Source organism: Aulonocara sp. 'chitande type north' Nkhata Bay, unplaced genomic scaffold, assembly GCF_057382095.1.
Source record: "Aulonocara sp. 'chitande type north' Nkhata Bay isolate Kocher_YH1m ecotype deep benthic unplaced genomic scaffold, A_spYH_male_GT1.1 unmapped_scaffold_23, whole genome shotgun sequence".
Taxonomy (NCBI): Eukaryota; Metazoa; Chordata; class Actinopteri; order Cichliformes; family Cichlidae; genus Aulonocara; species Aulonocara sp. 'chitande type north' Nkhata Bay.
This window is the reverse complement of record NW_028234355.1, coordinates 74,151-91,699: the sequence shown is the minus strand read 5'-3', so window position 1 is coordinate 91,699 and position 17,549 is coordinate 74,151. Positions and strand designations below refer to the sequence as shown.

General features: G+C 42.2%; 1 protein-coding gene and 1 pseudogene across 1 annotated transcript in view; one reads left to right on the top strand and one right to left on the bottom strand.

Annotated features, from left to right (window-relative positions):
* Positions 1–1,589: 1,589 nt before the first annotated feature.
* Positions 1,590–9,328, bottom strand: LOC147300597 (tonsoku-like protein; annotated as a pseudogene).
* LOC147300596 (uncharacterized) overlaps positions 9,081–17,549 on the top strand; it is a 37,421-nt gene continuing 28,952 nt past the window's right edge. Inside the window, exons 1-4 of the mRNA XM_086285056.1 lie at positions 9,081–9,331; positions 12,114–12,329; positions 12,711–12,806; positions 14,416–14,571. Coding sequence (XP_086141182.1) covers positions 9,169–9,331; positions 12,114–12,329; positions 12,711–12,806; positions 14,416–14,571 — 631 coding nt within the window. The 5' untranslated portion in view covers positions 9,081–9,168. The remainder of the gene's footprint in view (positions 9,332–12,113; positions 12,330–12,710; positions 12,807–14,415; positions 14,572–17,549) is intronic.

Below are 17,549 nucleotides of genomic sequence, written 5' to 3'. Positions count from 1 at the left end.
AGTTGCGGTTAGTGAGAGTTTGGAGGTTTAGAGAGAAAGTCAGGAGAGAATGGAGCCAGCTAAGAAGAGGAGGATGTCCTCCCCTGTGTGGGAACATTTTGATCTTATATCTCCCAACAAGGTATGTAAATTTCCACAGAAGATGTATTTTCATAATACTGATGGTGCAATACAATTTATGTTAAGCTGTCTGTACTTTTGTACAAGGTGAAGTGTTTGCTATGTGCCAGGGAGCTGGGCTATAACAACAACACCTCATCCATGCTTAGGCACTACAGAGCTTTGCATGAGAATAAGGGGAACACCGATTGTGGAGCAAGACCAGGTGAGCCATCAAATGTCATGATAATATAGCATGCAGTAATGTTACTAAATGATATAACAATATTATACAACTGTAATAAGTTACGTGTGTGATATTTATATTTGTGCTTTGTCTTTATTGTCTTTCCTCAGGAGAACAATCTCAAATAGATGAAGACCTGGTTAGCATGGTGATTGAGGACTCCCAGCCATTTAGCATTGTGGAGGACAAAGGATTCAAAAGATTTGTGAAATCATTAAATCCTAGCTATGTTCTCCCCACTAAAAGGTCATAAAAGCAGTGAAAATTTAGTTTTTACAGAATAAAATGTGAACAGGCAGGACTGAGGCTCAAAGCCTCAGTGTGTAGCTGTCCATACCTCAACGTTACAAAAGCACAACCACTGTCCACACCCCCAACCACACCTCACAGTAAATGATCATTTCCATTTTAAGCATTTCCAAATAATCATTTTCCATACTGCCAGTATAAATATACACAGTATGCTGCCATCACTACAATATACATGTTTTACACACTCCTTTAGTTGTTGACATTTACAGGCTGTGTGCAAAAGGCCACACTCTTCAAATTCATGCCAACTAATATTTTTACGTCCAGTAGGTGTCCTACTAGAGCAAATGAAGCTTCAAGAAGCTTTGCACTGGGGTGAACCAATTGGATGAAAAGCTTCAGTGCTTCATGAAGCTTCATCTGCCCATCACTACTACTAAGAGTTTAAAACTAAAGACGACTTGAATAATTTTGACTCACGTAATGAAAAGAGAGGTTTGTTTTACTTACCCTGAAGGCTCTGAGGACTGCTAATGGGTCATCAGCTGTGAGTCTCTGCAGGAGTGCTGGCCAGCAGTGATGAGCCACAGGCAGCAGTTCATTTTCCCTGTCATTCAGCACCTGAACGCACAACTCCAGCACGTCCAGTACCTAAGGACAAAGAAACACAACACACCTAACAATTATCTCTGTTTTGATCCTGATTATATGTGAGCTGAAACTAATTATTGAGGTCTTCATTGAGAGCCCAAACTCCTGAGCAGGCACGACTTCAGCACAGACTTATTTCTGTTTCACTCCTGGACCAGACTGAATGTTTTTCCTTGATGAGCATTACACCACTGAACAGTCCTCCACACAGTTCTGACAGGATGAATTGTACCAACGCTGGCGGTCCTACCTTCACAAGAATGATTATTTTTGTTATTAGTCCAACAGTTGACTCTACATAAAACTACTGATACAGTACCTTGAGTCGGAGCCTGAGGCTGGGATCAGACAGCAGATGAATGCAGCGCTCCATAACATCCTTAGTGATGCTGAGGTGGGAGGGAAGCTCTGCTTTCACATCAGGACTACCAGTATCTTCAACATCCTCACACTCAAGGGGAAGGACCTCTGCAATGGAGCACATGTACAGTTAGACCGCCAGTTTAGCAGTGAGGTTCAGATTTCTATGACTCTTAATTACAATGATCCATCTCCTCTACACTCTGAATCTAAAATAGGGCTGCCGCAAACGATTATTTTGATAGTCGACTAGTCACCGATTATTTTTGTGATTAGTCGACTAATCAGATCATGCATCCATTGGACGTAAAACGTACAGCTTATTCCACCAGCAGCATCTGCTCTTATATAACTATCTTTAGCTTACAGCTTTAAGTGTTTAAGGTCTGTGCTAACTAAAAATAAAGACAAGATGATAGTTTATTAAATTTTAATGAAATTTGCAGATTGTTTCGGTGAAGTTTAATAAACTCAGCCGTCTGCTCCTTGCTATCTAAAATATAACAGGACACTGGAGTATATTCTCGAGCATCTCACACTTCTGATAATCAGTTGTCTGCTTGACGTTTATTCAGCTGTGTAAAAACTATAACTTTAATCTCAGCCAAACCGATTTACTCAGGAATAAATAAAATTATCCAAAAAAGCCAAACAATAACATGTTTAAGTTATCTAAGTGACTTATATATCATGTTTAACCTGAGTAGCGAAAGGGTTTGAAAACGATTTGCAGGAGTCCGGTGTTCTCACAGGCTCTAGGCTGTAGTGATGTGCGGATCAATCCTGAAATATCGATTCCTCCGATACCAGTCATTTATGTTCTAGAATCGATTCTCACATTAAAATATCGATATTTTTTAGTAATTTAGGGTAAATTTGTAGTTTATCATTAACAGCAACACAGTGGAAAGAAACTATAACATTCGGATTGTCTACATTCAAAGGAACTACTTCCTCTTCCGCCTTTCATAGTCATGTGCGAAATACGGCTGTATAAATGTCTCGCAGCCCCTTGGCGCGCGCACTCACAACAATGGCAGAGCGTAATTGTGCGGACGTATTTTACCTCCACAAACAGCTGAGACATGGTTTGCAATACATGTGGCAAAAAAGTGCTCCAACAGTGAGGTGTGGTGGCTATACTTTCCCAACCTTGAGACCTCAGAATTAGGGAGACATTCAAAAGGGCTGTTGGGGGGGTGATAAATACATTTTACAGGGTTTATTTATCGGATAAAATACGTTAAATGTCACCGTTATTATTAGCCGGCCCGGAAACAGCGGGGGTGTCGAAATTCAGAGGCTGCTTCCACCTGAGGACCCGCCCTTCGCGGTCTAAAGAAAGCCGGGTAGTACGTCATGAGTTCCCTCGGTGGAGTGAAACTGCCGTCTGCTCCTTGCTATCTAAAATATAACCGGGCGCTGGCGTAAACTCTCGACCGTCTCACACTTTGTTTAATTAGTTTTCTGTTTGATGTTTATTCAGCTGTGTGAAAACCCCGGAGGAACCCTCCCGAGGGATTAATAAAGTTAAATTTAATTTGATCTAATCTAATAACTTTAATCTCAGCCAAACCGATTTACTCACGAACAAATAAAACACTGAAAAAGCCAAACAATAACATTTTTAAGTTATCAAAGTGACTTATATATCATGTTTAACCCGAGTGGTGAAAGATCGCGGGGGTTTGAAGACGATGTGTCGATCGGCTCAGATATTTGAAGTTTACACAGCTACATTCTCACCTGAAAATATGTTAAAAGTTTTGTTTTTGTTTTTTGCGACCCAGAAAGAGAAATAAGAGTAATATTAAAACTAAGTTGCTGCCGCCATTGTTGTAAACTGGAATTGGCTGGGCCGTGCTATGAATGCTGCAATATGGTTTTTCAATGTTGTTGTCCAGGTGGAAATTTGGGAGAATGGTGGCTCCGGGATTCTCCCGGAAAAATCGGGAGGGTTGGCATGTATGGTTGTGGCAACATCACTAACCTTGTCAAACACCTCAGAGTAAATCATATCATAGAATATGAGGCGCGTATGTTGAGACGAACTGAAGAGGAGGAGGGGACAGGTGCTGCTAGGGCGAGACAGACCTCTCTCATGGAGTCCTTTAGTGCTGCAGGCAGGCAAGGTGTTCAAATAGCGCACAACTTCAGTTTTTTTTATTTCTACATGATAATTCTGCATTATTAAGTGATAAGAACAAGTAATCTGATATCCTGTAATCATTATGATGCTATAATTTGAGATACAATAAATAAAATACGTTTTTGTATAAAGTATCGGTATCGGATCAGTATCGTCGATACCACCCTGAATATTACTTGGTATTGGATCGGAAAGGAAATCAGTGGTATCGCACATCACTACTAGGCTGTATCCCAATTCAGGGTCTGCAGCCTTAAAGGCCGCATTTTAAGGCCGATTACGTCACCGCGACGCGACGAAGGCTGTCCCAATTCGAAGGCTGCTCGAAATGCGGCCCTCAAATGCGTCCTTCATTTCCCTGAATTTTAAGGACGTGGCGGTGTAGACTTCGTTGGCCCAACATATCCCAGAATGCATAGCGCGGCGGTGGGTGTGGATAATTTTGCCGAAAAAAACAGCGGATGAGGGGCGCCCGAAGAGTAAACTTTAAGTACTGAATATTATGTCACTTATTTATGTGCAAATGTTTAATAACGAAGAACATTAAAACATTACTGTTGGCCACATGTCGGCAAAGTTATGTGACATTAGTGACGTTTGTACTAACTTGGTTTTAAAGCCTTTACTTTAAAATATACGCCGTTCAATAGCTGAGCTTAATCTTACAGAGAATGATCAAAGCTCATGTAGAAACAAACAAACAAATGAACAAAAGATTTTCTCCTTCATTTCTGTCAAACAAAGCTGTATGAAACGTTTCCAGCTGTTAGTATCATGGTTGCTAGGAAACCTGGGCTAGACCGTCCCATTTCACAAGCCTCGCACTTCCGGCCTTAGCAGTCTTTAAGTACGCGGCCCTTGAGGATCGTTGAGGCTGCGTACTTTGGCTGCAGACCCTGAATTGGGATACAGCCCTAGTGAGCCTTGCCCCCAGTTAGCTATCGAACTAGTGGGTAACAGACGTCTCCGAAAACGTGTGGTGTCTTGATAAACTGAGCAAATATTTGAGGTTTACACAGCTACATTCTCGCCTGAAAATATTTTAATCGTTTATTTTGTGACCCAGAAAGAATAATAAGAGTAATATTAAAACTAACTAGCTGCTGCCATTGTTGTAAACTGAGCTGCGCTGCGCTATGAATTCTGGGATACAGCTTCTTCTTCTTTGGGGTTTAACGGCAGCTGGCATCCTTGTACATACAGTGCTGCCATCTTCTATTTCAGTCCGTTATTACACTCTTAAATCCTACTACTTATTCCTGCGTCTTTTGTGATGCTTCAAACGAGGCGTCGACTATTAAATCAGTCGTCGACGATTTTGATAGTCGACGTAATCGTGACTAGTCGACTAATCGTGGCAGCCCTAATCTAAAATAATCACCACTACAACATATAGCTTATATTCCACTGGCCCTTAGACAGACCTATTACCTTGGTCTTCAGTGTTATAATCATCCTCTATTCCAATGCCCTCTGTCAGTTCTTTCTGTTTGCGGTAATTCAGCAGGAATTGGTGAATGCTGAGGTCTTCCTGGTCACTGGAGCTCTACCTGGAGCTGGCAGACGTACTGGTACTGCTACAATTGGAAGGAAACCACCTCGCTAAAGGAAAAACAAGACAACAATATCAAAATAGGTTTGATTACAATAAAATAAGTCAGTTAATCAAAATCAGTGTGACACAGACGCTGATTTTTTTGAGAAGAGCCCATTAGTGACATTTAATTCCATATTTTTACCGTGAGGGCTTGTAAAACTGCAAAAACTGCCAACACCTATAGTGCCGCTGTCTAAATATTATTATGAATATGAATTCTACAAGAGAAAACGACTGAGCATTTAAACCATCACAATGTATTAAATGTTTCCAGAGATACTGATAATTTGATAACGAGCAAAGTTATTTCTCCTCAAAAAAGTGGGATCAACCAGTACATATAATATTCATCCTGCTACATTTAGAAAGTGGCAACAACAGTAAACATGAGTAACTTCACCGTGTGTCTATCCGGTCTTTAAGTGATGACGTGATCAATCCTACTTCTGGGCCCAAACTACTCTGCGTTTAATAAGGCTGTTGTGTTTTTAACATGTTTTAATGCTTTGTAACTTGTTCTATTTAATCTCAACAAGCCCCTTACAAAAAGTAAGCGATCACTGTCGGCCTCTCTCAGTTTTCTAGCGCATCTGTGGCTGTGTACCATTCGTGGTGCGTTGGCTCCCTCTACTGGTATGCGCCTCATTCAAATGTCGCCACACATTTAAAATTGCAGGGTGTCTTTACACTGTCATAGCTCCTAGATAGATTTCTTCAGAGACCTGAAAATCGCTGTGATTATTCACCATAGCCTGCTGAGTCTTACAGTGAAAGAACGATGTCAACGTATAGCATCGTTGGTTACTTTAATTATGTTTGGTTTTTTTTAATCAAATCCTCCAAAACAGGACCATTGTGACACAAAACCTCTCACACACTAACACAAACTCTTTATACAGATACAGAGCTTTACATGTATAAATAAGGCAGACAAAAATGCATAAAACACAAGCTATCCACAGACTGTCGGTGGACGCCATGTCACTTTATTTTGTTTTTATCTTGTTTCTTTTTGGTGTAGCCTCATTAAACAAAATGTTTATAAAAATGACCACTTTTATTATGAATTATTAGGAAATTAATAATTCATTATTAATTATTTATTATGAACACACCTGCCACCCTCAAGTAGAGGTGGCAGAGAAAGTGTCCGTGTGACTGAGTCCTGTCCCAGCTCTGCTTCAAGGTCTGTCGGTCCAGCTTGTTGAGGGCCTGAGAGCAAAGACGGATATCCTGGACCAGCTCTGACAAACTGTCCAGGTCTTGACTCTCACACACGCACACCTCGCCAAGGTAGCTACACTGCTGTCTGTCAGCCCATTTGCAGCCAGGCTGAGGTGGGTCAGAGAGCACTCGTCCTGCAAAAACACAAAAGTCTTAACCTGATTGCACAATTATATCTTTCGACAATAAATGACATTGCATGATTTTTGCATGCACACCTGTGACAGGACTTTGGCGAGGTGTTCCAGTGCCGGGTAATCAGCAGGCCCTCTGCAGACAGCTGACAGGTCCACGTGTGGGAGGCAGTGGAGGGGCAGTCTTTTTAACACCAGCTCAAAGCCGGTGGAGCCTAGGGGATTGAGGGACAGGCACACTGCTTTCAAATGGCCTGTGCCTGAACGTTCAGAAGATGTAAAGTTAGTTGCAGTTTTGCTTATGGGTGGGAGTTCAGTGAAGCTTAAGGCTTCAGTCAGCTGCTTGTTAGAGTCACCTGTGAGCGCGCTGGCTAGCAGCAGTCGATGCTGCTGAAGGAAACGAGCAGTGAGGCCGCAGGCCTGCAGAGACCGCTTGGCTAGCACAGGGCAGCAGGACAGCAGACAGGACAGAGACTCAGACACGCCGTCCCCCAGTGGGTTCATACTGAGGTCCAGCTCCTCCAGGCACTTTGAGTGGAAACGAGCAGAAAAAGCAAATGATCACGAGAGCCAATTCTCTCTGACAGATATCATTGATATGAATCAGGTTAGCTTGTTATTAAGATCTAAGGTAGTTATTAAGACCAGAGGTACTTAAATACAGGTTAGATGGTAAACCTGGAGCTGCCACTATTGGCTAGCTGAGGCCCTTACCGGGAATGCAGGTGCACTCTGTCCCTTTAAAGCATTTACAGCCTTCTCCAGGCCGTCCCCTGTAATGCAGTTGGCAGAAATGTCCAGCAGCTGCAGACGAGGCATGTGAGCGTTGTGGCAATCAGCTCAGGGAGAAGGTCGTCAGACATACGGTTTCCAGAAATTCGCAGCTCCGTGAGGCTGGCCTGAAGTTTTAGGGCACGGAGGAGCGGGCCGAGGGAAGAGGCGGCCAAACCGAGACACTTGGAGTCCTGACACGGAGGAACCCCGGTCCCGAACCTCATAGCCGGGAGACACGCTTGTTCTCATCTACAGGTAGAAAGAGATGGTACTTCATAACAGAATACAAAAATGCACTTGTGTGCGTTTTATAATGCATTACCTCTGTGTTGCTCACCCACTGCCAGACTTTGACAGGCCTTCTTGTATCGCTCAGGGAGAGGAGGGAGATCCGAGCAAACTTCAGCCAGAACCTGCAATACAAACCCATCAGTTATCCTGCACTGGTGCAGGAAAGTGAAGCCAAGGATTCAATCCCAAAAACTGTGATTCCTTCAGTGTCTTCTGGAAGCTGGCTCCAAAAGCAAGTCAGCATCCAGTCTGGTAATAGAAATGGTTCTAATCTTTACAGTTTCTCAGATTGTAGTTTCTCAGGCAGCTTAACATAATCAGCCCTTCACCTTCTTACCAGAATCATACAGTCTAAAACCTGCACGCCTCATCTGGGTAATGAAAGATGAAGTCATTGTGGAAGGACCTAGAACCTCCATTCCTTCTATCAGTGATTTAAAAAAGACCTCTGTGTCTATGAGAAAGTCTATTTTATGAATTTGGGCCATACTTTGCCTAAGAAAAGGAGTATGCTCACTGGCTGACATGCAAGCTGTTTCACAGTCATAGCCATCCTCTTGTCACTGTGGGTTTTTTTAAAAAAAAATCCAAGATAGCAACAGTGACAACATTTGTCTTAAACACTCGTGATCAGACTTCATCAACCAATCATGGTAGTCTTCAGCATCTTTTAAATTGTCTGTGGTCCAAGTATGGTCACTTCTGGCTCTCCTCAGTGTCACCTCACCTCTTCATTTGTGTGCAGGACGGCCAGTAGCTGGTCCTGCGGGGAGAGCAGAGCGCCTTCTTTCTGCAGAGAGAGACGAGGCAGGAGGCCACATTTCTGGTAGTAACGCTGAGCTGCCTGCTCACACAGCCACGACACAGAGCAGGAGTTGGCCTCACTGGGATGCAGAGCAATGACCGGCGATTAAACAGAAATTAAAAACAAAACAACAACAACAACAACAAAAAAACACTATACCAATCAGATTGGGATTTATTTTTATATACTGCTCAAACTTAAAAGTTTTCACCGACCTTTGTGGAACTGGGATCAGGAAGACGTCTTCCTGAACCCGGACCCTCATTCTGATTGGTGGAGGAAGTGACGTGGGCATAGGAGCAACCAAAGTTTGAGTTGGAGGCTAGAGTAAACAAAATAAAACATTCAAGCACTGTTAAAACATCTGTATTTAATGTCATCAACTCTTTGTAGAAAGACAAAGCAGAGTCTGTACTAGAGAAATCAGGAGACCTGACGAGGGCAGTATTACGCCTTTTATACCTCCAGCCTACCGTAAATTCAGTAGAAGAAGAATAGCAGCAATGGCGCCATTGAGAGATCACATCGCGATCCTGAATTAAGTTTGAAGATGTTGGTTTGGCCGTGTCGGTTGTTGTTGCAATAATGTCTTCAGTTCAGAATCTTAGAGAGTTTATCAAGGAGAGATTAACTTCTGCTGCAGAAGAAATCTTCTCAGAGTTTGAAAAAACGATCGTCCGGTATGAGGAAGAGATCCGTCAGCTAAGACTGCTTGATATCAGACCCGGGATAAAGTCACACAATACAGGTGTGGAGGTGTGAGGGTTGCGGGATCATCGTGTGATTCACGTGGGCATGATCTAAATGCATTGAACTAGTAATACACCACAGTAAAGTGTATGAAGTTATATCTGTGCAGTGTTGAGAAGGTTACTTTTAAAATGTTTTCCACGAAAGATTACAGAATACATGGCCCAAATGGAGTTTGTAACTATTCCATTAAGTTACTCAATGTGAATAACGTATTCTGAATACTTTGGTCCGGATTACTTTATTACTTGCTTGTTACAACTACTTGAATGTACTATTGCTGTGTGAATTATTGCTATAACTGAAGGCTACTAGCCACCGAGCTAACATTGTTAGCTGGCTTTAGCTAAAGTTATTTCATAGACTAAAGACTGTTAGACTTGATTCATAGCATTAACATCCTGCTAGCTACAAACAATCATGTGCAGTTCTGAAAGCAATCTCAAGTAAATTTTTAAATCGTGATGTAAAATGAGTAACAGTAGGGTGGACATTAGGCAAGGCTGCAGTTTTTGCAGCGATCTCGTATAGAACACAATTTCTGTATCAGTAATAGGTTTTCTTTCTGTTTGCTTTCAGAACTGCACATAATTATTTGCAAGTAGCAGGTTGTAATGCAGCCTTCAGTAATAGTAATGAGTCACACAGCAATAGTACATCGAAGATTCTGAAGTGAGACATAACCTAGATAGCTACATAAACTAATACAAGGTAGTTGTAGTAGGCTTACGTTAGGGCTGTACAATCAATAAAGATGAGGCAGAACCTGGTAGCTCCAAACAGAAGGACCAGTCAAAACAAATTGAGGATGTTATTCCTAAATGAGGGGCTCCCCCTGTTGCATGGACATGGTTTGGTTATGAAAAGTCTGACACGGATCAGAAAACTGTACTATGGAAATTATGCCCAGACTGGTTCCCACCACGGACTCAAACACGACAAACCTCTTCGACCACCTACGCATGAATCATGTGAAAGTTTGTGGAGAGAGTTTATAGATGAGAAGCAAAAAAGAGCCATCAGGTGCTCAAAATAAACCTTAGACTCATACGTTAGAACAGGCTTTTCCCCCACGTGTAATAAATACTCAAAAAGAAAATGGCGGCCGTTACAACATATATCTAAAAATATATAGTGCATTGGTCAAAATACTCGACTCCAGGTACACGACACCCAGCTGAAAACACTTCATGAAAGTCAAGTTGCCCAATATTCACAAAATTTACAGAAAAAGCACTATTTTGTCATATATATCATTATCGGGACGAGAAACGTCTTATATTGGGATATGAGATTTTGGTCATGTCACACAGCCCTAGCTAATGTTAGTCTTTAAAAAAAGAATGTACTTCCAGATGTTTCTTTCGGGTGGAGTCTTTATAGTTGAGAGCAGCTCGGTTTCTGGGTCCATTGTATAACTGACGCCACCAACATTACCAAGAGACTTACACTAGAGCTTCTTGTTGCGTGTTTTGTTTGGGTTTCCGGTAATGCGTGAAATCAACAAAATTAGAGAGGGTATAGCCTGACATATGAAACAGGAAAAGACCATCGTGTAATCCATTTATTTAGAAGTAACTGTATTCTAATTATTACCAAATTATCGGTAACTATCGGCGGCACGGTGGTTAGCACTGTTGCCTCACAGCAAGAAAGTCCTGAGTTCAATTCCACCATCAGGCCGGGGTCTTTCTGTGTGGAGTTTGCATGTTCTCACCGTGTTTGCGTGGGTTCTCTCCGGGTACTCCGGCTTCCTCCCACCGTCCAAAGACATGCAGCTTGTGGGGATAGGTTAATTGGATAATCCAAATTGCCACTAGGTGTGAATGTGAGTGTGAATGGTTGTCTGTCCCTATGTGTTAGCCCTGCGACAGACTGGCGACCTGTCCAGGGTGTACCTCACCTTTCGCCCTATAACAGCTGGGATAGGCTCCAGCGCCCCCCGCGACCCTGAAAAGGATAAGCGAATGGATGGATGGATATCGGAATACAGTTACTCATGTTTTGTATTTTAAATGCATAACGCCGGTACATGTATGCCGTTACTCCCTAACACTGCATCTATGTAAACATACTTACGGCCACTTTGTTAACTACACCCGTTCAACTACTCTTTAATCCAAAATGTAATCAGCCAATCAGATGGCAGCAGTCCATGCATTTCAGCATATAGCGATCAGTGACGGTGATTGAAATCACTTTGATCATGGTGTGGGTGTTGGTGCCACATTGGCTGATCTGAGTATTTCAGAAACTGCTGATCTGTTTAAATTTCCAGCACAAACATCTGCATGATTTACAGAGAGTAGTCCAAAAAAGAGAAAATATGCAGTTCCCTTAAAATGACATTGAGTTCTCTGTACTCGGGTCTCCAGAGTTACCAGCTCTCAACCCAACAGAGCATCTTTGGAATGTAGTGGACCATGAGATTTGCATCATATTTATTAGTAAAATGTTAAAAGATTAGCATTAACAGCATATCTTACCTGCCGTCGTAAAATACTTTAAGCTTTCATGATCATATTCAGATCATGCTGCTGTTCATTTGTTTGTTTATTCACAGTGTGTGATGATCACTGGCAGTCACATCTAAAAATCAGACCCCAGACAGCTGTAAGGTTATCAACATCATCCAGTGAACAAATGACTATCAGTGAATGTTTCTGTGGCAACATAAAACGCAAGCTAAATTCTCAATAGGTGACCGTTTTCATCCTTCTTGAGCTTTCTTATCATCACATTAGTCACTATTTTCTTGTGTCCTTTTGTTGAACACGAAGGTCTGGATGATCAGCAGTTCTGTGACCATGAGAGGAGCTCCAGTCTCAACCAGGAGGACCCAGAGCCTCTACAGACTAAAGAGGAACAGGAGGAAATCTCCACCAATCAGGGAGGAGAGCAGCTTGCACTGAAGCAGGAGGATGAAGGGATTAATGTCTGGACCGGAGAACAGCTGGATTTGTTGTGGAAACCTGGATCACGGCTGACCAGATTTGGTATGTAAAAGTGTAATAAGCAGATTTCATAATATAGAAATGAATATGACTTATAACAAAATGTCACAAAGACACATGGCGTGCATTACCGCCTGGGATACTGCCTCACTGGAGACATGTTTTCTGTTTCAGATTTAAGTCATGTTAGCCCAGAACTGTACGCAGAATGTAGAAAAATGTTGAGACAATGAAAACTGTGGATTATTGGCCACAAGGACCAAGTTGGAGTAGTGAGCTGTACGCCTCATAAATGATGACTTTCTGCATGTAAACAGAATTCTTCTCTGTTCGCTGCATGAGAGAGAATATTTAAATATCGCTCACATATCTGAGAGACCTGCTCACAGTGTGACTTTTTTCTTGTGTGTTCTGTCCATCAAGACCTCCCACAGCAACATGATTGTAAGGAAAATGAGGATCTGGATGACCCGCAGGTCTGTAGCCAGGAAAGGAACTCCAGTCTGGACCAGCAGAACACAGAAACACTATAAAATAAAACTACAATATAAGACGAGAAACGTCTTATATTGGGATATGAGATTTTGGTCATGTCGCACAGCCCTAGCTAATGTTAGTCTTTAAAAAAAGAATGTACTTCCAGATGTTTCTTTCGGGTGGAGTCTTTATAGTTGAGAGCAGCTCGGTTTCTGGGTCCATTGTATAACTGACGCCACCAACATTACCAAGAGACTTACACTAGAGCTTCTTGTTGCGTGTTTTGTTTGGGTTTCCGGTAATGCGTGAAATCAACAAAATTAGAGAGGGTATAGCCTGACATATGAAACAGGAAAAGACCATCGTGTAATCCATTTATTTAGAAGTAACTGTATTCTAATTATTACCAAATTATCGGTAACTATCGGCGGCACGGTGGTTAGCACTGTTGCCTCACAGCAAGAAAGTCCTGAGTTCAATTCCACCATCAGGCCGGGGTCTTTCTGTGTGGAGTTTGCATGTTCTCACCGTGTTTGCGTGGGTTCTCTCCGGGTACTCCGGCTTCCTCCCACCGTCCAAAGACATGCAGCTTGTGGGGATAGGTTAATTGGATAATCCAAATTGCCACTAGGTGTGAATGTGAGTGTGAATGGTTGTCTGTCCCTATGTGTTAGCCCTGCGACAGACTGGCGACCTGTCCAGGGTGTACCTCACCTTTCGCCCTATAACAGCTGGGATAGGCTCCAGCGCCCCCCGCGACCCTGAAAAGGATAAGCGAATGGATGGATGGATATCGGAATACAGTTACTCATGTTTTGTATTTTAAATGCATAACGCCGGTACATGTATGCCGTTACTCCCTAACACTGCATCTATGTAAACATACTTACGGCCACTTTGTTAACTACACCCGTTCAACTACTCTTTAATCCAAAATGTAATCAGCCAATCAGATGGCAGCAGTCCATGCATTTCAGCATATAGCGATCAGTGACGGTGATTGAAATCACTTTGATCATGGTGTGGGTGTTGGTGCCACATTGGCTGATCTGAGTATTTCAGAAACTGCTGATCTGTTTAAATTTCCAGCACAAACATCTGCATGATTTACAGAGAGTAGTCCAAAAAAGAGAAAATATGCAGTTCCCTTAAAATGACATTGAGTTCTCTGTACTCGGGTCTCCAGAGTTACCAGCTCTCAACCCAACAGAGCATCTTTGGAATGTAGTGGACCATGAGATTTGCATCATATTTATTAGTAAAATGTTAAAAGATTAGCATTAACAGCATATCTTACCTGCCGTCGTAAAATACTTTAAGCTTTCATGATCATATTCAGATCATGCTGCTGTTCATTTGTTTGTTTATTCACAGTGTGTGATGATCACTGGCAGTCACATCTAAAAATCAGACCCCAGACAGCTGTAAGGTTATCAACATCATCCAGTGAACAAATGACTATCAGTGAATGTTTCTGTGGCAACATAAAACGCAAGCTAAATTCTCAATAGGTGACCGTTTTCATCCTTCTTGAGCTTTCTTATCATCACATTAGTCACTATTTTCTTGTGTCCTTTTGTTGAACACGAAGGTCTGGATGATCAGCAGTTCTGTGACCATGAGAGGAGCTCCAGTCTCAACCAGGAGGACCCAGAGCCTCTACAGACTAAAGAGGAACAGGAGGAAATCTCCACCAATCAGGGAGGAGAGCAGCTTGCACTGAAGCAGGAGGATGAAGGGATTAATGTCTGGACCGGAGAACAGCTGGATTTGTTGTGGAAACCTGGATCACGGCTGACCAGATTTGGTATGTAAAAGTGTAATAAGCAGATTTCATAATATAGAAATGAATATGACTTATAACAAAATGTCACAAAGACACATGGCGTGCATTACCGCCTGGGATACTGCCTCACTGGAGACATGTTTTCTGTTTCAGATTTAAGTCATGTTAGCCCAGAACTGTACGCAGAATGTAGAAAAATGTTGAGACAATGAAAACTGTGGATTATTGGCCACAAGGACCAAGTTGGAGTAGTGAGCTGTACGCCTCATAAATGATGACTTTCTGCATGTAAACAGAATTCTTCTCTTTTCGCTGCATGAGAGAGAATATTTAAATATCGCTCACATATCTGAGAGACCTGCTCACAGTGTGACTTTTTTCTTGTGTGTTCTGTCCATCAAGACCTCCCACAGCAACATGATTGTAAGGAAAATGAGGATCTGGATGACCCGCAGGTCTGTAGCCAGGAAAGGAACTCCAGTCTGGACCAGCAGAACACAGAAACACTATAAAATAAAACTACAATATAAGACGAGAAACGTCTTATATTGGGATATGAGATTTTGGTCATGTCGCACAGCCCTAGCTAATGTTAGTCTTTAAAAAAAGAATGTACTTCCAGATGTTTCTTTCGGGTGGAGTCTTTATAGTTGAGAGCAGCTCGGTTTCTGGGTCCATTGTATAACTGACGCCACCAACATTACCAAGAGACTTACACTAGAGCTTCTTGTTGCGTGTTTTGTTTGGGTTTCCGGTAATGCGTGAAATCAACAAAATTAGAGAGGGTATAGCCTGACATATGAAACAGGAAAAGACCATCGTGTAATCCATTTATTTAGAAGTAACTGTATTCTAATTATTACCAAATTATCGGTAACTATCGGCGGCACGGTGGTTAGCACTGTTGCCTCACAGCAAGAAAGTCCTGAGTTCAATTCCACCATCAGGCCGGGGTCTTTCTGTGTGGAGTTTGCATGTTCTCACCGTGTTTGCGTGGGTTCTCTCCGGGTACTCCGGCTTCCTCCCACCGTCCAAAGACATGCAGCTTGTGGGGATAGGTTAATTGGATAATCCAAATTGCCACTAGGTGTGAATGTGAGTGTGAATGGTTGTCTGTCCCTATGTGTTAGCCCTGCGACAGACTGGCGACCTGTCCAGGGTGTACCTCACCTTTCGCCCTATAACAGCTGGGATAGGCTCCAGCGCCCCCCGCGACCCTGAAAAGGATAAGCGAATGGATGGATGGATATCGGAATACAGTTACTCATGTTTTGTATTTTAAATGCATAACGCCGGTACATGTATGCCGTTACTCCCTAACACTGCATCTATGTAAACATACTTACGGCCACTTTGTTAACTACACCCGTTCAACTACTCTTTAATCCAAAATGTAATCAGCCAATCAGATGGCAGCAGTCCATGCATTTCAGCATATAGCAATCAGTGACGGTGATTGAAATCACTTTGATCATGGTGTGGGTGTTGGTGCCACATTGGCTGATCTGAGTATTTCAGAAACTGCTGATCTGTTTAAATTTCCAGCACAAACATCTGCATGATTTACAGAGAGTAGTCCAAAAAAGAGAAAATATGCAGTTCCCTTAAAATGACATTGAGTTCTCTGTACTCGGGTCTCCAGAGTTACCAGCTCTCAACCCAACAGAGCATCTTTGGAATGTAGTGGACCATGAGATTTGCATCATATTTATTAGTAAAATGTTAAAAGATTAGCATTAACAGCATATCTTACCTGCCGTCGTAAAATACTTTAAGCTTTCATGATCATATTCAGATCATGCTGCTGTTCATTTGTTTGTTTATTCACAGTGTGTGATGATCACTGGCAGTCACATCTAAAAATCAGACCCCAGACAGCTGTAAGGTTATCAACATCATCCAGTGAACAAATGACTATCAGTGAATGTTTCTGTGGCAACATAAAACGCAAGCTAAATTCTCAATAGGTGACCGTTTTCATCCTTCTTGAGCTTTCTTATCATCACATTAGTCACTATTTTCTTGTGTCCTTTTGTTGAACACGAAGGTCTGGATGATCAGCAGTTCTGTGACCATGAGAGGAGCTCCAGTCTCAACCAGGAGGACCCAGAGCCTCTACAGACTAAAGAGGAACAGGAGGAAATCTCCACCAATCAGGGAGGAGAGCAGCTTGCACTGAAGCAGGAGGATGAAGGGATTAATGTCTGGACCGGAGAACAGCTGGATTTGTTGTGGAAACCTGGATCACGGCTGACCAGATTTGGTATGTAAAAGTGTAATAAGCAGATTTCATAATATAGAAATGAATATGACTTATAACAAAATGTCACAAAGACACATGGCGTGCATTACCGCCTGGGATACTGCCTCACTGGAGACATGTTTTCTGTTTCAGATTTAAGTCATGTTAGCCCAGAACTGTACGCAGAATGTAGAAAAATGTTGAGACAATGAAAACTGTGGATTATTGGCCACAAGGACCAAGTTGGAGTAGTGAGCTGTACGCCTCATAAATGATGACTTTCTGCATGTAAACAGAATTCTTCTCTGTTCGCTGCATGAGAGAGAATATTTAAATATCGCTCACATATCTGAGAGACCTGCTCACAGTGTGACTTTTTTCTTGTGTGTTCTGTCCATCAAGACCTCCCACAGCAACATGATTGTAAGGAAAATGAGGATCTGGATGACCCGCAGGTCTGTAGCCAGGAAAGGAACTCCAGTCTGGACCAGCAGAACACAGAAACACTATAAAATAAAACTACAATATAAGACGAGAAACGTCTTATATTGGGATATGAGATTTTGGTCATGTCGCACAGCCCTAGCTAATGTTAGTCTTTAAAAAAAGAATGTACTTCCAGATGTTTCTTTCGGGTGGAGTCTTTATAGTTGAGAGCAGCTCGGTTTCTGGGTCCATTGTATAACTGACGCCACCAACATTACCAAGAGACTTACACTAGAGCTTCTTGTTGCGTGTTTTGTTTGGGTTTCCGGTA